We start from the raw sequence: 22,459 nt of genomic DNA, 5'->3' as shown, positions 1-22,459 counted from the left end.
ATTTTATGTTTTGTAGAGATGGAGTTTCTCTGTGTTGCCCAGGCTGGTCTTGAACTCCTGTCCTCAAGGGATCTTCCCACCTTGGCCTCCCAAAGTGGCCAATTGAATTTTAATAGGGATTGAATTAAATCTGTAGATCGTTTCAGGTAGTATTGGCATCTTAGCAATATTAATTCTTCTAACACAAATTGTCTTTCCATTTATTTGTGTCTGTAATTTCTTTTAGCAGTGTTTTATTGTTTTCAGTATACAAGTCTTTGGCCTTCTTGGTTAAGTTTATTTTTAACTGTTTTATTCTTTTTAATGTTATTGTAAATGGCATATTTTCCTTAATTTCCATTTCAGATTATTCATTTTAAGTATATAGAAATCCACTTTAAAGTTTTGAGGACAGGCACATATAAGCTCAACATCTCTTGTGATGCCTGGTGAATCTTCAAACCAGCAGCACTGCTAATGATGGTGCTGGATGTGGGGCAGGAAGTTGGCAGGACCATGGAGAAGGCAGCTGTCTCTCCTTTTCACCATGCTTAGGAAAATAAGGCTCATGCCCTTCGAACTACTATCAAAATTAATGTTCATGCCTTATTACACTTTGCTTTTCCTTAACAAACAGTCTATAGCTGTGCTGTCCCATATGGTAGTCATTAGTCACATGTGGCTATTTAAATGAATTAAAATTAAATAAAATTAAAAATTCAGTTCCTCAGTTGCACCAGCCACATTTCAAGTGCTTGACAGCCTCATGCTGCTGTTGGATAATGAAATGGACGGTGTAGATTTAGAATATTTTCGTCATCACAGTTCTATTGATGGTCTAGAGATTCTCAGCGAAAGAATGATATTCAATGAAACTATTAAATAAATACACATAGGAATTTTTAAATTTTTTGCATGCAGCTCCCTAAAGATTTTCCTTCAGATATTATTCTCATACATGCACGTGTACACACACATGTGCACAAATATAGTTTTAGCTGTTATTTCTTAGGGTCTATATTTGGGCCTATGATGCTTTTATATTCTAAGCTGCTGGTGACTCTATAGGGTAATCGACTTTCTTGGTAGGAAGGCTTATGATAAAAGTAGCAAATCTTTGGGACTTTAGTCTAAATTATAACAAAACTGTTTACTATCTAACAAAACTGAGGGAACAGAACTGTTTTGTAGACCCTGAAAAATTAATTAAAATTATAACAGTTCATTAAACAAATGAAGCCTTACATGTAAGGGCCAGTGTACAGAAAATAAACGTGTAACTTTCAGATAGGCGTTTTTTTGGTAGGAGAATTATATATGGCTTGTGTGTTCGTTTTTTATTTTTGAATTTATGAAAAGCTCTCAGCTCAGGCCTCCAATCTAAAATTCATCACATTATCAAATTTGAAAATATTCTTAAAACAGGCAATAAAAATATAAACTGTCAGGGATCATACTTGATCACTTCTAAACACCATTCTGTGCATCCTATAAGAGTGTTTGTGGTAACCACTGTGGGCTAGCTTATTCAGTAGTCACTCTCAACTTCTCACTTGCCGTTGCATGCCTCTATTTCATAGACTGTAAGAACTAAATATTCATGTTTCAAGCTTCTCTTATAGCTAAGAATGGCCATACAATATAGGTCAGGCCAAAAAACATAAGTGGGAGTCTGCTTGAGGGTCTTCTTGGGTTGTCAGTGTTAGAATTGACTTAGGGCATGTCAGCAGTGTGGGTCCAGCCATGTCTGAAGCTAGATGAAATCCCCAGAATTCCTAGTTATGTGAGCCTGGGAAATGATCTTTTTTTGAATAGAAGCAATGCCTATCTTAATTCACATGCTGTCTGCTTTGCATGGACTAGCATGTTGTGTCTTTTATTCTGAACCCTGAATTGAATCCTTCTTTTCCTTTCTGACTCTTCAAATAATATACGTAAATGTAACAAAGTTTAATTAAAGCCAGTGACTGTTATTTATTTTAGGAGATTAAGTTCTGTCTTTGACAGGGGAGTGGCATGAGAGAAAAACTACTCAAGTGGAAGTCACAGGATCAGTTCAAGTCTCCATTCTCCCACTTGCTGGCTTTTTTAAAAAAGCTACCTGTAGCGGCTTAACCAAAGATTAATTTTCTCTCTTTAAAAACCTCTCTTTAAAAGTCACTTATCATGGCTTAATCAGAGATTTATTTTTTTCTCATAATAAGACACCTAGAGGTCTTAGGTACCAGCTCTACAATGTCTTTGATAGTCCTGCATCCTCCCCCTCTCCTCCTCCTCTGCTAGCCTTAGGGTGTGGCTCTCACTACTCCTGGGCCTCTCAGCTGCATTTCAGAAAGAAAGAGGGGAAAGGGGAAAGGGCAAAATGGGTACGTATGCTGTTTCAACCCCCTTTAAAGAACCTTTCCTAAACAGCCCTCCAAGTGATTTCTCCGTGTGTCTTATTGGCTGGAACTGTTTCCCATGGTCACCTCCAGCTACAGAGTGACTGAGAGATAATTACTTAGCAGGGCACATCACTGATCCCTCAATAAAATTGGGCTTCTTTTAGTTAGAAGGAGAGAATGGATACTGAATAAGCATGCTATCTGCCACAGGGGTTAGACTAGATGGTCCTTGGTCTAGATGGCTCTTTCTAGCTCTAGAAGTTATGAACTCTGTTTAATAAACTCTGGGAGAATTGGTGATTAAGGCTTTAGTGTTCAGTGCAGTGGAATAACCTACATCAGGGGTTGGCAAACTATGGCCTATAGGTCAAATCCTATCTGCCAACTGATTTTATAAACAAAATTTTATTAAAACACAGCCACACTCATTTGTTTACATACTGTCCATAACTGCTTTCATGCTACAGTGGCAGAGTTGAGTGGTTGTGACACAGACCATATGGCCTACGAAGCTGAAAATTTTACCATCTGGCTCTTTATAGAAAAAGCTTGCCAATTATTCTCTGGCCTAGGTGATCCTGGAGAGGCCTTCCATCATGGTGGCTCCAAAATATACATTTATTCATTGATTTAGTAAGGATTTGGGCACAAATTATATTTCAGCCATCTGATCTGGCAGTGGGAGTACAACAGTGAATAAGAACACAAAGTCCATGTTCTCATGGAACTTACATTAAGTCAGGAGACAATAAATAAATAGGTAAAACTTATACTAGATTATTAAGTATGAAATGTCCTATTTCTTTAGTACTAAGTTTGTTGATATCTCTGACATTTCACTTTGACACTTCTTGTTTTATTTTTATTGTGAAGATACATCCTCATTCTTTCAATCACATGATAAAGTGCTTGTGATTATCTTTCAAATTTTTTAGAGCAATTTTTGTGCAACCATGGATAAGTCAAAAATTTGTGTTATTTTCAAATATGAGTTCTGTCATGGAACCAATGCAGCACAGACAGCTCGAAATATCAATGAAGTGTTTGGGAAGGATATGGCTAACGAATACACTGTATCTCCAGGTTTGAGAAGTTCTGTTCTGGTGATTTTAATCTTAAAAATGAGCCACATGGGCGACCTGGGACCAAGGAGGATAATGATGAACTGAAAGCTGCAGTGGAAGCGAATCCATCTCAATGCATGAATTAGCAGTAAGGTTTGATGTTGCTATTCCAGCAATATTGGATGAAACAAATGGGCAAGGTAAAGAAGCTGGATAGATGGGTTCTGCGTGAATTAAATGAGTGTCAGAAGAGAAATTATCTCTAAGCTTGCCTTTCTTTGCTGTCACAACACAAAGGTGAACCATTTCTACATTGTGTTGTTATGTGTGAGGAAAAATGGATTCTTTTTGATAATTGCAAGTTTTTCGGTACAATGGTTAGATAAAGTTGAAGTGCTGAAACACAGTCAAAAACCAAATATTAAGCAAAAAAAGCTAATGGTGTCTGTTTGATGGTCCAGCGCTGGTATTATCCACTACAGCTTCATGAAACCCGGTCAGTGGATTACAGCGGGTGTCTACTGCAATCAGTTGGACAAAATGATGAGGATGCTTGTGATTAAGCGGCCAAGATTGGTCAATAGAGACAGGCCAATCCTCTTTCAAGACAACACTCGAGGACATTTCACACAAACAATGCTGCTCAAAGTGCAGCAGCTGGACGTGGAAACTGTCATCCACTGTATTCACCAGACCTTGCACCAACTGACTACCACTTCTTCCAGGCTCTGGACCACTTCTTGCTAGAAAAAATATTCAATTCTCAACAAGCTGTGGAAAATGCCTTTTGTGATTTCATCACCACTCACTCTCCAGGCTTCTTCACTGCTGGCATAAACAAGCTACCATTAACATGGCAAAACTGTGTCCACAGTTCGGGTGCATACTTTGTATAATTCTACTGCTTCTTGTTTGAGATATAATAAACTACACTTTTGATTCAAAATCGAACATTTCATATTTAATGATGTAATAGTTTGTCATGTGGTAATAAGAGCTGTAGAGAAAAATGAAGTAGGAAAAGTAAATAGGAAGTGCAGGAGAGGAGCTTGCAGTTTTTGAGCATGGTCAGGGAAGGCCTCTCTTAGAAGGTGTTGTCTATATAAGAGACAAACAATATATGTTTTTCTATATAGGAGAAATTAGCGGAAATGATCTAGGAGAATGACCCAGGATAGAAACAAATTAATGATGTATGTTTTGGGGCAGAGGTGAAGGTCCTTGAGTAAGTAAGAAGGAGTGGACTTAGTGAACAAGTGGAGCAGTTGACCTTGGAGGAGCATGAACAATTCATCCACAGCAACAGAGGGGAAGACAGAGTCCATGTGCATGAATCAATATACGGTGAGAACTTAGGGAAGTTCTCTCTGATTACTTCTGTTTTTCTCAGGGAAAAACAGCTACAGAGAGTTAGAATAGAAGAGGGGATATTGGAAATTTGAGGAAAAACAAGAAAATATAGGTCAGTACTTGGGAAATGTGTGATGATTGCCAGGCAGTATTAAGGATCCAAACTCTGAGGTTAGTGACCATGAATTTAAAGACATACTTAGCTTAGTAGTGCACTTTTCTCCAGCCAAGTTTGGCTTATATGGGTGCAAGCATGGAGTAGGATTTAATTATGGTTGCAATTTTGCCAGGTGAGGATGATAAAGCAAGAACAAGCCAATTTAGCTGATGATTTCTGCAGGGGATTAATTGTTATGATGGACCATGGGCTTTAGCCCACTTTAGGACCAAAGTAAGGACTTGAGGGGGGTGAGGGACAGGTTGAAGAATTGTTGGAGGCTGGGTACTAAAAGGGTGTGCACTGGAAAGTTAGGGGTGGTTAGTGAAATGCTTGCAAGTGAGGTTATGGAAGAGGTGAAGTTATTGGTAAATCACAAGGACTAGAGTATGATAAGGGGGAGTGAGTGGCTAACAAAGTAGAGGGCAAGATTCTCGGGACAGAAGAGATCAAAGAATTGAGAGGCCAGGGAGTTGGACAGATAATCTCCATGTACCATAAAATCACCAGAAATTATGGCAGGATGGATATCAGAGGGACAATGAGCCAGGGGCATAAATCTCTGAGGAGTGACAGGGAGTGCCCTCTGGGGGTCAGTAAGATGCACTGTCACACAGACGTGTCTCATGACATGAAATTCCAATGTGGTTTAGGGTCTTTGAGCAGCCCTGAGGAGAAGGAAGACACTACTCCTCTTCAGGTGCGACATGAATACTGTATTGTTTCCATAAAACTTATTTACATTTGCATAAATTTCAAACCTTGTATACCCCTAATAAGTGTAGAAATGCCAACTATTTGTCACAATTAAAATATGAAAGAAAAATGCAGAGTGCTCTGAACATACAAGTACTCACATTGTATGTTGACAAGTTGACCCACAGGTCCCCAAATCTGTTTTTTGCTGAGCTTTGGCATTAACTGACATGAATATGAAACACCCACAGGGCTCAGGAGTCCTAGGATGGAGCCCAGCTGGATGGGTAAAGAAAGTGAGTGATTATTCTTTTCTTTAGCCCAGAAATTGGTGTATCAACTTAACTATGGAAATGAAAAATTTGAATTACTGGCACTCCTCTTTTTCCTTTAGAGTGTTCACCATCAAAACAACACTGTTCACTCAAATGTGTATGTAGATCTTGCTCTTGTTAAAAATGGCTCTAAAATATGTGTGCTGTTTTGAAATGTTTTGAATTGACCATTATTTCTAATAGTTAAACTGTTTGTTTACACACTAGATTAAGGTTTTGTGCACCACCACTGACTGGACTGTATTTAGTTGTCTCTCTTGGTGGCAGTGCAATAATTGGAAATTTACATATGAAAACATCCCTCTTTAAATTTAGAGTTTTTAAAATGTGTCTCACAATGATGCTTCTGTTGATTTCTATGGTGTCAGACAATTCTGTGGGTGTATGGTCTTTTTTGTCCTTTAGTAATTAGCCTTTTCTGGGATATAGGTCCAAAACAGACCCTGCTTATATGAAATTACCAAATTCTTAGAGTGATATTTCAATCTTTATCGTAGCTTATTAACATAACAACTCTCTTTATAAAATTGTGAATACCTGTGTATCTGTATATCCAGATAAACTTGCTAATCTGCAGGTGGAGTTCCCAGAATTCTTAAGAGTGACATTTCAGCATTATCCCAGTTAGTGACTATATATGATGTCATAGAAGCTTTATATATTTATATGTGTATATAACAAAAAAATTGTGAAATATTTTTCTTTGTGTAGATTTAGGTTAATTTAAACCCTTTAAGTAGTTCTACAATAAGATTTTGTAGCTTTATTTTTTTCTTACAAAAATTCTATAAAAGTTGTTTTTGAAATAAAGTGCAACTTGATGGTTTATCATTTCCTAAAGCCATCCTATTATATATACACCATTCTGCTTTTTAAATTTTATTTACCTGAATGACTGGGTTTTTCATAATGTATATAATTCACGGGATCTCATTTTTAATTTTTAACCCTCTTATACATTATGGACAAAAATATGTCTTGCTTGTGGGTTATTTTGACCATATTTTTTTCCCTAGTAGGTACCTGCTTTTGTTTCTGGTCCTCTTTTATTACAAGTCTCTTTATTTTATTATTTTTCCTTAGAGTTGCCTGAGTATGGCTGTCATCTGCTTATCCTTCTATTATATATATTAAAACAAAAGGGACTAACAAGTCAATTTGATCTTTTAATGCCACCGATGTCATATTAATTGTAGTAGAGATACTTTTACCAATAAAAATGAGGGAAAGGAGTTAATTTTCAGTTACCTTTGCTATCTTTCTAGCTGTTCTGTCAATGATAAGATTTCACTCTTCAAAAATGTTTTTAAAAATTTAAAAATTCATAGCTCTCACTTTTCCTTGTCAGTTTTTTTTTTAAGAAGACATTTATGGTTTAATCCTGCAGTTCCTTCTTTTCATTTTATTTATTAGATGTAGTAAAATGTTCTTCATAGCCCAAGGCTTCTAGGCATGTGTAGAATGTAACAATATGCAATTAAATCGAACAGGGCAACTAAAATTCCACAACAAAGGTGAAAAAGAAGTTCAAGGCTTTATTTAGTAAAAAATGACAAGCTAAAAACTAGATCCTGCTCTGCTGAATTAGGACAGGGCGTTGGGGGGGAATTCAGAGATAAACAAGGTCCTGATGGACTGACAAGGGGAAGGAATTCAGAGCCTCAAACCAGAGAAGGAATTTCCCAGGAAATGATTGTCCTTGGTGTGCCCAGAATTCTCTGACAACTGTCTCAGGGCACCACACTTGATATTATGTAATGAAAAGAGGACATACAAATAAGCTGGTTTCAATGCCAGGTGGAGGTCAGTAACCCCTTGCACATATTTCAGTGTATCCCACGGGCCTCCTGATGGGGAGCAGTGACCCAAATACTCTCTTCTGTAGAGCACTTGGCGTCAGTCCTGAGTCGAATTTCTTCTTGTCCCACCTGTACTCTGAGAAACGTCTGCCACAGCTGAGTGCACCATGGGGAGGGTACAGTTCGTTCAGCCATGCTGGGATGCTTTACCAGGCCAGGGGAGGGAGGCCATGCAGGGCACAGGGAGATGTCTCTCCGTACTCAGCAGTCACTGAGACGACCACAGAAGTCTTCTAGACAGTCTTCTCTTGAAAACTACCCCCACCTCGTCATTCTCCACAGAACAGTATGTTTGAATTTTTGATCTGAAGATTTTTCTTCTTAAAATATGAATCAAATGTCCTTAACCCTTTGATGGCCCTCCATTGAAAAGAGGATAAAATGCAGATACTACTTTATGGTCTCTGTGACGTGATTACTGCCTGTCCCCTCAGCTTCATCCCAGGTCAGTCTCCTCCTCCCTTGCTCATGATGCTGGCCTTCTTGGTCGTCTTTTTATTTTTCCTGCTCAGGGCCTTGATACGTGCTGTTTTCTTGGTCTGGAATGTTCTTTCTAATCTTCATCTTGTTCCTTCTTCCTCATCTTTTAGTCAAACTCGAATTGCCACCTGCTCCAAAAGGCTGTTGAACAGTATTTGTTTATTGATTGTCATATCATAGATGACTTGGGGACACAGATTTTGCCTTAATTCATTTGCATACTCAGGGCCAAATATAGTGCTTGGCACAGAGTTGATTCTTAAATATTTTAAAGTGAATATTTATAAAATATGAAACATTTGTTGAACAAATGTTATACTTCTCAAAGTCATGGCTTCTAGTTTATATTAATAAGCTAGTCTGCATCTATACCGTCCACCCACCCACCCCCATTGAGGATAGTTTGCCTTCTGCCACTGTCTGGCTTTATTTTGCCCTTTCCTGCCTAGTGATATTCCTGGAGATGGAGGTGTGGCAGCTGGAACCAGGGGGAGATAGGTGTTCTCTACATCTTCCAGCAGCTAGAGCGGGACAGGGGGAGTAGAGTGTGAATGCAAAAAAAAGCTCTTCTTACTTGTTAAAGTTATCATGGAGAGTGCCAATACTAGGGCTGGAAACCGAGGCCCACTTCGCTTCCCTTCCAGTGTTCAGTTCTCCGTAGGACACTCTCACTTGCTCCCTCTGTCAACAATATTTTTTCATGTTTTGTGCTGGTTGATTCATGTACCTTTTCTCTTTGAGCACTCATCCTTCAATTCTTGGAGGTATTTTAAAATTATTTCATTGAATTTTTAAAATTATTTTTTGTTCATTTATCATGATATTTCTTTGAAATTTTGTCTCTTTCATTTCTTCTAGTCTGTCTTTCTGAAACTTCTATTATTCAGATATTGGACCTTCTGGCCTAGTCTTATGATTTTTAAATTTGTTTCACTTATTCTCTCTCTCTTTTTTTTTTTTTTTAACTTTTCTTCTGTTCTATACCTTTGCCTAAGTTTTCCCTGTGTTACTTTTTTGTTTATTTTGGTTTCTGTCCTTCCTAAAACAGAGGACTGACTGAAACAACTAGTGATCTTAGGTTGTCTGTACTCTTTAGCAGTTAAATACCCAGAAGCTCAACTCAAAACCATTTGTGTATAAGCCACACTTGTCATCTGGAAGACCTTACCATAAAGCAAGGACAGGTTATTTTTTAGGGTCTCTTAAGTAGGTCTTGCTCTTGAGTTCGCTGGATTGCTGGAAAGGAATTATCTAGTCTCTTGCTTGGAGGATATCAGCCTGATTTCTTGTGTTCTGGGAAGTCATTATTTCACTGCATGAAGACTTTCACCTCAGCTCCTTGTTTTCAGTGTGTAGACTCTTTCCTGGGCTGAGACTGATGCCCCCAAGTCTCAATTCTCTCTGGTTCAGCTTCTCTAGAGAATAAATATCTTGGCTTCTTCAAGATTAGGGAGGGGTAACTTTCTCTCTAGGCAGGAATGGCAGGAATCTGGGCCTCTAGATCAAGGGTTGGTAAAGTTTTTCTTTAAAATGGCCAGAGAATAAAGGGGCTTTGCAGGCTATATTGTGGTCGCTGGTTCTCCACTTTCTCCTCCTCTTCCTTTTTTTCATGACCCTTTAAAATGTAAATTAAAAAATTAAAAAATTTAAAAAACCCAAATAAAATATGAAAAGCCCCTAAATTCTTAACAGGTCATAGTTTGACAGCCCTGGTCTAGAAGATTCTTTTTGACACTCTCAACCAACTGTCATTATTTCATTCCTCCCCTGTACCTATTCTTCAAAGGAACTCAAAGCCTCCAATTTCTGATCTTTTTGTGATGTTATGGCAAAACTGGGTTGGTTTCTTGTAGGTGCCTCCAACTCTAAGGTCTTCCCACCCCATGCAAACTTAGGTTTCAGCTTTCATGAGTCTGCTAGGTGAGCAACTACTTGTACATCTTCTTACCATTTTCCGAAAGATCAGTTTTTTACTAGTCTGCCTTCTTTTCAGCCCTTACTGGGTCACGGCTTTTTTATTCCTTTCCCATCAGTTTACTGGGATTTGGGGAGAGAGTGGAGATAAGTGCATGTATTTAATCTACTAAATTTAACCATAAGCTCCCTCCCCCCCAATCCAATTTAGTTGGTTTTTATTTTTACTGCTTTCTTTGATAGTTCTTGGGTTAATTTTGCATTTGTTCTCCACGTGCTTACTTGCTATGCCAGATGTTCGAAGAAGATATCCTTGGGGAAGAAAAATGAGGGGTTTTAAATTGTAGTGTTCTTGAAATGCTCACAATGGCTCAGTGTGTGAGATCTCAAGAGGCCCAATTCTTTCTAAGAATCAGACTCTCATAATAGAAATACAGTTTCACCCTTATTTGTGTAAACCATCAGGAGCATTTTTAAATGTTTGTAATAAAGTTTGTGGCTTATTGTTTAAAATTGAATTTAAGGTAGTAAATCAAAGCTTTTGGTGGCGTGCCCCTGACAGCAGGGAGAGCCTGGTAAGTGATCCCTAAGAGCTGATCAAAGAGAGTCGTGGAGCATTTTTTCCTGTATTTGTGTTTTGGTCCTTTAATCTGGTAGTGTTTCCAATTCCATTGTGAATACAGCAGTGCACACTCCATGCCCCACTCATGTCTTCTTGGCAGCATCTGTCACTGTCTTTGCCAAATGGCCTCTGTTCAGGCCTAAGCCTGCCTTTGCCATGAAGTCTATATGAGGTACGAACAATGGTGACTGTCAGAAAACGGGCATCTTTAAAGATCTTATTCATACCACATTTTTGTTCTAGAAATCAAATGAAAATTAAAAATTAAAAAAGTAGAATTCACTGAATTCTAGTCTTTTCTGCCTAGGTTCACCTTTCCTCGCCAGTGAAGATGGCGTGCTTGGTGGAGTGATTGTTCTCCGATCGTGCAGATGTTCTACAGAGCCTGACTCCTCCCAAAATAAGCAGACACTGCTAGGTAAGTTGAACATACACATTATGTCTTTCTCTTCATTTTTTTCAAGAAAAAGTGAAAAGATTTATATATGTAAGTCCACAATCTTTAGCTGTGGGAGGGCCAGGGTACTCTATTGATATCTGAACATCACTATTCTACTGATCTTTTTCCATAGGTAAACAAGTAAAAGAGGAATGTTCATTTTGAAGTACATGCTTAGAGAATATTTTTCAATTGGGCTTAGAACCTAGGACCTTTATTAAAGTTCAACATTAAGAACATTGGACTATGTGTTCATCCCCTGCCTTATTCCACAAAGCATTTGACGTGACGTGTATATACTGTATACAATACATACAGCAACACAGAAGGAAGCTTATTCCTGTTTCCCTGCCCAGAAGAGAATCAGAACCATGTGAAAAGCTACTGGTCTAGAAGTCAGTCCTGGCCCCATGGCTTATGAGCTGTGATGCCTTCATGCATCGGTCTTACTGTTCCGTGCCACTTCCTCATCTGTAAAAGAGGGACGTCATCCTTGCTCTCCTCATAAAGCTGTGGCGAGGGAGGTCAAATGAGTGTTTTCGCAGATTTGCAGATGTCCATCCAGATGTGTGATTTTGTTTCTAGCCGAGTAGTGGGGATGAAACCCAGCCCACCCTTCATTTGTAAAGGCACAGACTTGTGAGGTACCTCTGCCCATGGGGTTACCTTTTTCTTTTTCATCCATCCAGAGGGGACACTTTTTAAAAATCTGCATAAAGGTGACACATATGTTAGCAGGGAGCCTGTATGTTATTTTTTTAAATCAACTTTTTAACTGAAGTATACGTACATTCAGAAAAGTGCACACATCGTAACTGCAATTGCTTGATGAATTATCACAAAGTGAACCCACTCCATGTAGACCCAGATAAAAAAAGTTGAACTTTTTACCACAACCCCCAGAGCCCCTTGCGACCCCTCCTAGTCTCTGCCCCCTCCAAAGTTAACCAGTATGCTGACTTCTAACACCATGGTTAATTTTATATAAATAGAATCATAGAATATGTTATTATACATATAATAACATTATTATAAATTATATTATTATATAAATAGAATCATAGAATATGTACTATTTTTGCCAAGTCTTCAGCCAACATTAAGCCTGTTAGATTAATCCATGTTACGTGTGGCAGGAGTTCGTGTGTTTTCATTGCTGTATTGTATTCTATTGTATGAATACAGTGCAGTGTATTACTCCATTCTTCTATATATTTTTTTTTATACAAGCACTATAGGTCATCCACAGAGACTGTAATAGTTGAACCCTTTCTATAAACTCCTTTTAGAAAATGTGGATGGTGCCTGATCTATATTGTATGATTGTTGTCAATTGCTGTGATATAAGTCCCTTAATACCCTGAGGTTCTTTCTATGAGTCTATAAAATAGAGGACTGAGTGTTTCTTGTATGTATAAAAAGTACTTTTTTTAAATAAGCCCAAAACATTTTCATAAAATCTCTTTGTTTATTCCTCAAAGAAAAAAAGTGCACCTTTATATAAAAGGCCTTTTCAATACCTGGACTCTAAATATCAACCTTGTTGTTTTTCTTGCCATAGTCTCTCTCTTTCTGCCCACTGTTCCTGGTACCTATGTTGCTCCAAGGAGATTTTTTTTTTTTTTTAAATAGCCCTCTTTTGTTAAACCAAGACAAGTAGTAGTTTGCTTCTTTGATATCTTATTCATTGATGAATCCTTTGAATATTCTTCCACCGTTAGATAGCAGGGAGTTGGTTTTAAACATATGCAAAGGCTATACCTGGCCTTCCATAAAAACTCAGAGGAATAATCCTTAGTATTTGGATGGGGGTGGAAGGAGTTATTAAAACTGCTTCATGGAGTGTCTCACAGTATTTTACTGAGCCTTGACTCTTGCCCATTTGAGTTAATCCTGAGAATTGTAAGGTGTTTTTGGTTGTCCTTTCATTTTTGGCAGTAGAAAAATGCATATTTAAGGATAAACCATAGAATTTTAGCTCATGTTAAATAGCTTTTATTACCAAGGTAGTGATTTTAAACTGATTCCTACTCTTTATCTCAAGAAGAAGCATTAAGTATAAAGTGCCAATTTATGAAATTAGTGAAATCTTGCTATTTGTTAAAGTTAATTCGAGGGATCAATAGTCTTGAAATTCATCTACTAAAACCCGGTAAACATAAGCCAGCATCAACTTACAGATGCTACTAACTACATGGATTTTTTATTTGTTGCTTTTGAAAAGTTATGGATGTTAAATATATGGTAAGATGACATATTCAAATGTTACAGAAGAATAGGAAACAAGATGTGAAAGTTACCTCTTATACTCCATTCTTAGAGCCACTGATCTCTGGTTCTGATTATTCACGTGGGAAACACCCTCACTCTGTAGAATGTGCTCATGCATCTGTTTCTTGATTAGTCAGTAACTTGTGACTCCTTGCTGTGAAAAAATAAAAAAACGTAGCTCACACAATATCTCACTCCTCCTCCCTCTTGATTTTTGCTAAAGTTCTACTCTAACTTGAAATAATATTTTTAATTTTATTGCAATTTTAATGCACTGTTTCTTGATTCATCAACTTTATATAATCTCTGTCAACCATTCCTCACCCATTCAACTGTGTAAGTTGAGGAAATTTCATGAACTGTCTTAGTCTGTTTTAAGTTGCTTGTAACAGAATACCTGTAACTGGGTAATTTATAAAGAAAAGGAATTTATTTCTCAGAGTAGCGGAGGCCAAGAAGTCCAGAGTTGAGGGGCCATGTCTGGGGAGAGCCTTTTTGCTAGTGGGGACTCTTTGCAAAGTCCCAAGGGGGTGTGCAGAGCATTACATGGTGAGGGGGCTGAGTGTGCTAGCTCAGGCGTCTCTTCCTCTTCTTAATAAAACCATAGCTCCACTACCAAGATTGCCCACTGATACATTAACATTAATCCATGCATGTATTAATTGACCCACTCACTTCTTAAGGCCCTACCTTTCAATACTGCCACATTGAAGATTAAGTTTCAGCCTGAGTTTTGGAGGGGACAAACATTCAAGCCCCATAGCATTCACTTTTCTTCTTTTCTCTTCCTTCCTTATTCCCATACCTCACCTCAACCCCTGTCAACCATACCATTATTGTTATTATGGCTATTAGCATTTACATTCTGTCCTATAGCTGTGCTTGTCTCTATGCTTTGATTAGAGGTTAGTTCCAAATAGTGACAATAACCAGCATTGACAGTATGAAGATCGTAATGTAAATATTACTAACCACATATCCCAGTAGTGGAAGATTCCACTCATAAAGAAGAGAAGTGTTTGTCATAAACATCTGCCTGTAGAAGGAGACTGTTTCAAACATCGACATCAAGTGGATTCTCCTGTGCTGTACTCTACCAATTGCTCCAAATCAGGCCATGACTTAATTTGCTTCATGTTTGGACCATAACTTCCTATTTATTACTTTTTTATACGTCATGAAAGTATAACTTCATAAACTCATGGCTCTTTAATGCTCTGTAATATCTAGTAACCAGGAAAGCTCAGAAATCTTCCTTTCCTACACTTCCAAATAAAACAAAACAATTTCCAAAATTAAAAAAAAACTGCCATATATTGTTCAATCACTTTTTTGTCCCAAGAATAGTATAATCAAGACAGTCTCCTACTGTAGCTTTTTCTGTGTCTACTTTCTTTTCTCAAAATTATAAATAATGTTCCCATTACACCACAAAAGCAGTTTCAGTTAAATCCCATTGCCACTTGATGGAGTTTCCAGGAAGCCATTACTGAGCCTCTCCTCTTGACAAATACATCCATTACCAGAGCCCCAGTGGGTTGCTTCCAGGATCATGTGAGTCAAGTACAGAACACTTTCAAGGTTTGTCTTTTGTTTACTGATTGATGACTAGAGTTGGAGAATCTCAGGTATGAAGGAACTTCCTGAGTCCCCTCATGTGACCTTGTTACAGGTGGTTTGTTCATAAATTGTTTCATACTCCTCCCTTCAAGAAGGGAGCTTAATTCCCCTTCTCTTGACTGTGGGTAAAACATTAGATACTTGCTTCCAACGGATAGGAATATGGCAGAAGTGACAATATATGACTTCTGAGACTAGATAAAAAAAGGCATTGTGCCTTCCTCCTTACTCTCTGTGTTGATCACTCACTCTGGGCAAGACGAACTGCCATGTTGTGAGGACACTCAAGCAGCACTACAGAGAGGCCCACTACGGAGAGGAAAAAACTGCTCCCTCTTTTCAACAGCCAGCTCCTGATGAACTGGGTATTCCTACCAACAGCCGCAGAGAGCTGAGTGAACCTTCGGTTGACAGTGTTCCTCCTAGGCAATATCTTGACTGAGATCTCATTAAGTTTCCTTTGAAAGAACCACCCAGTAAAGCCACTCATGAATTTCTGACCCACAGAAGCTGCAAGATAGTAAATGTTTGTTGTATTAAACCTCCACATTTTGGGATAATTTATTATGTAGCAGTAGATAACTAATAAACCTTTTAAATTTCTCACTGCCAAATGGCTATCTAGTTTGTCTAAAAAACTACAATGACAAATCAAGGTGCTCTGTTGCATCTTTAGGCAGCTCTGTCAGATTGCAGTTTTCATCAGTGGATCCTAGTTCTCTTTTTTGGGACCTTTTAGGACATATCTGATCAATGTCTTCCTGCATTGTAGTCCGTGATCACTCTTTTTCAGAATGTCTCCTTAGCCTCACACCTCCAGGCTCTCCTCTGTTTGTACCCCTACTCTCACCTCCATACTGCCACCAATGCATGTTCTCTTTATATAACACATCTGCAGCTGGCCCAGAGAACCTAACTATGGGCCCCAAACCAGGCAGTCAGGAAAGAAGACTGCTGTGAAGCAGAAGGGCAAGAATGAGAACCTGACTTACAGAGCCACACCAATCCCAGGATCAGTGGTCAATAAAAGAGTGACATAAGTATATGTAATTAGCTTACTATATGTCTAAGCTAAATGTTGAATAACTTTTTATGTATGCTAAAATAAAAACAAAACATTTATCTCTTACTATTACTTTCATGCTCTCTACTTTTAATTTTTCAATGAGGACACACACACACACACCCTGACCTCTGTTGGTGAATTTTCTACAGAATAAATGGTAACTACCTAACCTGATGGGTAAATGCCCTCCACTGATCTGACCCTTCAGTGTTATTTTCAACTAGTCCCTTTTTTCTAGTTTTATTTTATTTTTTTAATTGACAAAGAATAATTGTACATATTCATGGAGCCTGACTAATCCTTCCTTTCCTTCTTTCAATCCCAACATCCCAAGTTCTGGCCCCTCCAAATTGCATGGTCTTCCAGAGTCATGTTTGTTTCCCCAGTAGCTTGTACATGCTGTTGCCTATGCTGGGAATGCCCTGGGCCAATAACAGTCTTTCTTTAACACATTAACTGCCATGGGAGTTGTATTTAACTCATGCTAGTGTTGAGCCCACGGCCTTGGGAAGCACATATAACTCACACGTCTCTTCACCTTGGGAGCCATGAGAACTATTTTTCAAGTTGCATATAACTCATGCACAGAAAACAGTAAAAAATAAGTTTTTCATTAAATTAGAAAGGATCATTTTGTTTTCGAAGTTTTTATTCTATTTTCATAATAAAACACTGGGGCCCTAAGGAAAAAATTTTTTTCTAGTGTGGCAGTCAGTGTGTTAAAACCTGAATTAAATGTGAATCTTCTTGGAATCCTCTGGAAGCCCTTTTCCCTAGGTGATTTGTTCCTTCCTTATGCTCTGTTAGCACCATGCAGTTGGCATTCCTTACATACATCCTGCTCAGGTGATAAAGTGTCTACCCCTTCTCCTAGGCCAGCACTTCCTAATGTTTTTCTGAATCCAGTTATTTAGAGGACTAAATCATAGGTCTTTGACCCCTAGTGACACAAACAGTACATCCAGGGGTTTAAAATACTTTTCCAGGCATTAGAAAATTCCACTGCTTCTAAGAATCATACCACCAGATTGTGAGCTATTTGAGGGCAGGGACTGTGTTATATCTGCTTTCACCTTCATGGGCGCCCAATAATTGGATGAATGAACTAAGTGCCAGATGGAGTTTCCTTATTGATTATCTAGCAGAAATTTTAAAAGAAGTTGACCATTCTTCCAGAAAGATGAAATGCCACATAAAATATCCTCCTATGCTCTTAAAAAACAAATAATATGGGTTGGAAATGTTGGACAATGATGAGTGTCCAGGAACAAGAATATCTGGAGACAGTTTAAATGGATCACAGAGGACAGCCTCTGCAAAGAGCCTTGTAAAAGGACAATTTGGATGTGAACATGTTTGCAACACCCATCCTGCCACCTCCCACCCCCAGATCACAAGATGCTGACAAAGCCCGACCTACAAATCCCTGATTTAATGCAAAGCAAATGGTTGTCCCTGGAATGAAACAGCTGAAAAGAATTAATTTTCTCTCTGCTTTTAGAGGGAAAAAAAGCCAATATATTTCTACCTGCTAAAGTACAATTACATGTGCTTTCCAGGCCTCTACATAAGTGCTTTATTGAGGCTGCTGTGTGTAGTATGTTTAATAAATTTGTAAACAAAGGCACATCAAATCTTCCAGTGGAAGAAAAAGAGTTCTTTACCATGTTAAGCTTCTGATTAGATACAGGTAATTAGAATATATGCAAATACATGGCATAGACAGCCAATCTCAATATATGCATGCATTTCTTTTTTTGTACCTTGCACCCCACATGCTGATGAGAGTCTGGTAGACACTGTGAAGTGCAGGGTTCCTGCCTCGAAGTGGTCAGTAGGAAGCAGTGAGTATGGGGATCAGTGAGAAACAGACTTCACATATTTAAGGGAAATCTTAAGTAATCCAAGACAGGAGGCATATGGGCTCTCAAGGGTAAAAAAGGCTGTGTGTTTGGCCAGTGGTGTTTGTGCCAAGCTTGTGTTGGAGTCCTTAATCCTAAACATGCTTTCCAGTTCATCCCTAGCCTGATTATCTGATGAGCGAACATGGTAACTGTTACCTTGCCATTAAGTTAACCCCACCTTACTCAGAGTATAACTTCAGATTCTTTCCTATCCAGGAATGTGCTCATGATGCTGATAATTAACTTGTGTATGTGATACTGCTCCCATTTGTCCAGCTATCCCTTTATCCTTGTTTTTTTTCATCTTTTACTGTGAAATGTTTCATATATTTTTAAAAGAAGGACGTAATAAATTTGTAAGTTATAAAGGATAATAATAAAATGAACACCTGTGGACCTGCCACCCGGCCTAAGAAATTGCCATTACCCATATCTTTGAAGCCCCCATGTGGGCCTCTCTGATCTTACTACTTTGCTTTCTCCCCATCTTTTACTTTGTGTTTACCCTTTGCTCTTCATTAAAGCTTTTTCACATTTTTATGTATCCCTAAATGATATATTGTTTAGTTTTACTTGATTTTGAACTTTATATAAGTGGTATATCATATGATTTATTCTATGAGGATTTTTGCATTTTCTTACATAGTTACCTAAAAGGATAATGAGCTCCTTTATCATTTTAGCTCTATCAAATCAAACCGTTCTACAGTTGCCAATTAGGACTTAAATGTGGTGTTTTCCTCTCTCTTTTCAGAACAGGCAAAGTTCTTTATCAAATACTTTTTTTGTCACTGTCACCAAAACATGCTGTGTTTTAAAAACAAAAAAATGTTAGATTGAATTGATGCTTCCTGGAACATTAAAAAGATAAAAGGTCATTTTACTGTAAGTTAAAATTCCAAACTGCCTTTGGGTTTTACTGGCATTAAAAATTTGGCGAGCACATATAAACACATGCACTTCAAAGGAGCTTCATTCTTAGGACACCAGCAGTATCACTTATTTCCATTACATGGCACACGCAACTGTGAGCACTTATGACTAAGCATTTCTGCTGGGTTCACATGATCATAAAAATAACCGTCAAAGGGAACGCAAATTAGCTTTAAGGCTGGTAGTGGGAAAAGAGGTACTTACGGATATTTGTCTGATGTTAATAACTTTATCTTAAAAATGGAATTAAAACTTTTTTCTACACGATGACCCATTGTCATGGTTAGAAGCTCATTTCTTTAGTGCCTAAGCAATGATTTGGGATTGTTACATCCTCACTGTAGTCTCAAGAGATAGGCTGGCATATTAATTCTTATTTAAGGATCAGATGGAAGGAAGAAAATTAGATACCTTAGATGTAAAGTAAATAAGGCAGATATGATATTTAAACTTTTCTATGACTGAGAATAGCATTCATCTGTTGAAATAGTGCTCTGAGATTAATATTTTCAGAATTAGTTTTCATTTTTACAACACAAGGATGTTGATTATAATCTACTTTTTTATATAATACACTCTTAAAAATGGAAATAGATTTTTATTTGTAATTTTCTTCTCCATCATAAGTATATATAACTAAGAATTATTATTTTTTTGGCCACAAGTTTTCCATCTGAAATATAGAATACAAAGATTTATGAATAGAATTCTAATGATTATGTAATTCTTATTACTGTATTTCTTCTAACACTCTCAGGAAAACACTTTGACAAATTTTATAGTCAATTTTCATCTGGTCAAAGGGTAGTAGAGATCACTCTAGCATGAAATAAATCATAAAAAAATTGTTGAATGAATAAAATCATGTTTCAATAAAACTTGTTTTACTGAATGGTTTTCTGTTCACCAGAGAACTTCTAAGTCCCAGCCAGTAGCCCCCTATTTCTGGCAGTTTCTAATACAGTAAAAGAATAAAACAGGAAGAGAATTGAAATGTCCTTCAGGGCTTGTATTACTATTTGACCCACATCCTTCTCTTTTCAGTCAGCATCCTTCTTTAGTCTCAAACAAATCTGAGTGAGTCTTGGAAAGAGGGAATGATTATGTTTTTGGCTTAGCATAACTGGGATTCTATAGAACTCTACCCACATTGCTCCCAAGACAGCTCAGTGCTGAAAGTTTTTCAGGGAAGCACGCCAACTCAAAGTTATTTCATGGCCATAATGGGACAAGCATTATATGAATCTTAAGGATTCTGTGTCAGGACAGTAAAGCATCCTTGTGTGTGTGTGTATATTATTATTATTATTATTTTTTTTTTTGTAAAAATGAACTCCCTACTGGGTTATAAAGAACTTAACAACCTGGGAGAGGGTATCTACAGAGATAAGAGGAGGCTATTCTATTTACAGTTCTTTATTCTTCCCATTTTAAAAATGAATCTCTCGTTATTCAATAAAGAGTAACTTAAACACTGTGCAAAATGTCCTACCTAGGGTATGCCATTCAACTTAAGGCTAAGGAGTGGCAGCTAACTTGGCAACTGCCCAGTCCAAGACGGTTCTGATTTTAGAGTTCTGTTTTCCTTGCAAGAAAATCTGGGATATGAAGCCAAGCAGAGAGGTTTTAAATGAGTGCGGGAGCCAGTGCAGCTGGGGGTTGTTAACAACAATTGGAGGACAATATATTTTTTTAAGGGGGTGGGGGTAACCAAGGACTTCTTTCTGGTCAGAAAAAAGAATCCATTTGGATTTAACAAACTTACTTTTAACCTGGTAAGGAAACTTTGTTTTGTTTGACTTAATTTAAACAGGATGACATGTGGATGATTTTGAGAGAGAGAAAAGTGTCCTAGGGGAAGTATCATGTAAGGGGTAGCTTGTATCTCTAATATTAACTGGTGAAGGTGGTGATTTAAATGCCACTAGGGGGCAAAGTCTTGCATTGAGGCTAAGGGCTGCCTCCTATAGCGGAGAGCTATGGATAGTGAAGTAGAACCGTTCTTGGACATTATACCCAGGGGTGAATTCACTTGTTCCAAAGCATTAAATACAACTTTCTGGAAAGGCTGGCCTCTAGGATTGTGTACAAGTCCATCCCGAGTGTCCCTGTAATGCCATTAACCCATTATTATTGAGGAGCACATACATAGCTCCTCTTCACCTAACCTATTCTCTGGCTCTGGAACAGAATCAGTAGTGTGGACCTTTTATCACATAATGCTTGTATGATGTGATGTGTTGAGAAGTCACTCGGTGGAAAAGAATCCTGCCATATCCCTGTGTCCATTTTTCACATGTTAAACCTACTCAGGAGCTTAATTTAGTGGGTTCTTAATGTTTTCTGATGGGGATCTTTTCATGGTCTAACAATTTCTAGTAGTCTCACAGAACCCCTGGGCTTTGGCCTTCTAAAAAACATAAGCCTTTTTGAATCAATAGTTGAAGCTGTAAACAGTTACTGGCTGCTACCAAAGGAAAATGATCATTACTGAAAGGTTAGGAGCTTCTCTAAGTGGAAATAAGTTTGTGCTTGACCACACCAAAAACTATTATAGCCAGCACTCAGATGTGTCACTCCAGGCCCTTCATTTACCTTGCATGTTGCCTGTGTTCATGGTCCCCTATGTGTAAAAATTACACATGGAAAAATCTCAGTACTATGAAGTATCATTTCCCAGGTTTGTTGTATTATTAGAATCATTTTTTAATACTGTTACTATAAATTTCAATTTTTAGTATGTGGAATAATTTCAGATTAAGTCCTCAAAATCAGGAAACACATTATAGAATTCTAGATATCACCGATGGTAAGAATTGCTATTCTTTTACTGAAATACTAATTTTTCTCTATGTAATCATATTTGAGTAAACTTTGTACTACTCTTAGCTAGGTTTTAATTATAAATCAGGACTTAAATAATAGCTAAACAGTTTTGAAAGTTATTTGTGAGATAAACCTTACCCTGGAGACAAATAAATGTTTGCTACTCATTTTTTAAAACTTATAATGACTTTGACATTTTTTATTTCTAATGGAAAAACAGTTTGGGGAAGTTGTCAGGTATAGTGTTTTGTTTTGTTTGCTTTGACTGCTTGTTGAACATAGCAGATTTTGCCTTAAATATATGTGCTCAGTGTAAATTTAAGTAGGGGCTTATCATGTTTCTTCCTAAGATTTGGTTATGTTTTAGGTAGTCATGAGATAAGAAACAATTTGAAAGCATTAGATTAATTTCACATCAGGATAAAGCATTCTCATGAAGGACAATTAAAAATATATGATGACACCAAATTTCAGTAGTTTAGAATGTTTTAATTTAAACAAGTTAATTTAGATAGATAATATAGATTATAGAAAATCATAGATTGGTAATTGAGATTCCT

The 22,459-nt window shown here is 37.6% G+C and overlaps 1 protein-coding gene across 1 annotated transcript in view; it reads left to right on the top strand.

The window, feature by feature from the left end:
• TASP1 (taspase, threonine aspartase, 1) overlaps positions 1-22,459 on the top strand; it is a 370,289-nt gene that overhangs the window by 276,867 nt on the left and 70,963 nt on the right. Inside the window, exon 9 of the mRNA XM_012640422.1 lies at positions 11,148-11,258. Coding sequence (XP_012495876.1) covers positions 11,148-11,258 — 111 coding nt within the window. The remainder of the gene's footprint in view (positions 1-11,147; positions 11,259-22,459) is intronic.

The sequence above is a fragment of the Propithecus coquereli genome, unplaced genomic scaffold (assembly GCF_000956105.1).
Source record: "Propithecus coquereli isolate 6110/MARCELLA unplaced genomic scaffold, Pcoq_1.0 Scaffold153, whole genome shotgun sequence".
NCBI classification, from domain to species: domain Eukaryota; kingdom Metazoa; phylum Chordata; class Mammalia; order Primates; family Indriidae; genus Propithecus; species Propithecus coquereli.
This window is presented reverse-complemented; position numbering and strand designations above follow the sequence as displayed.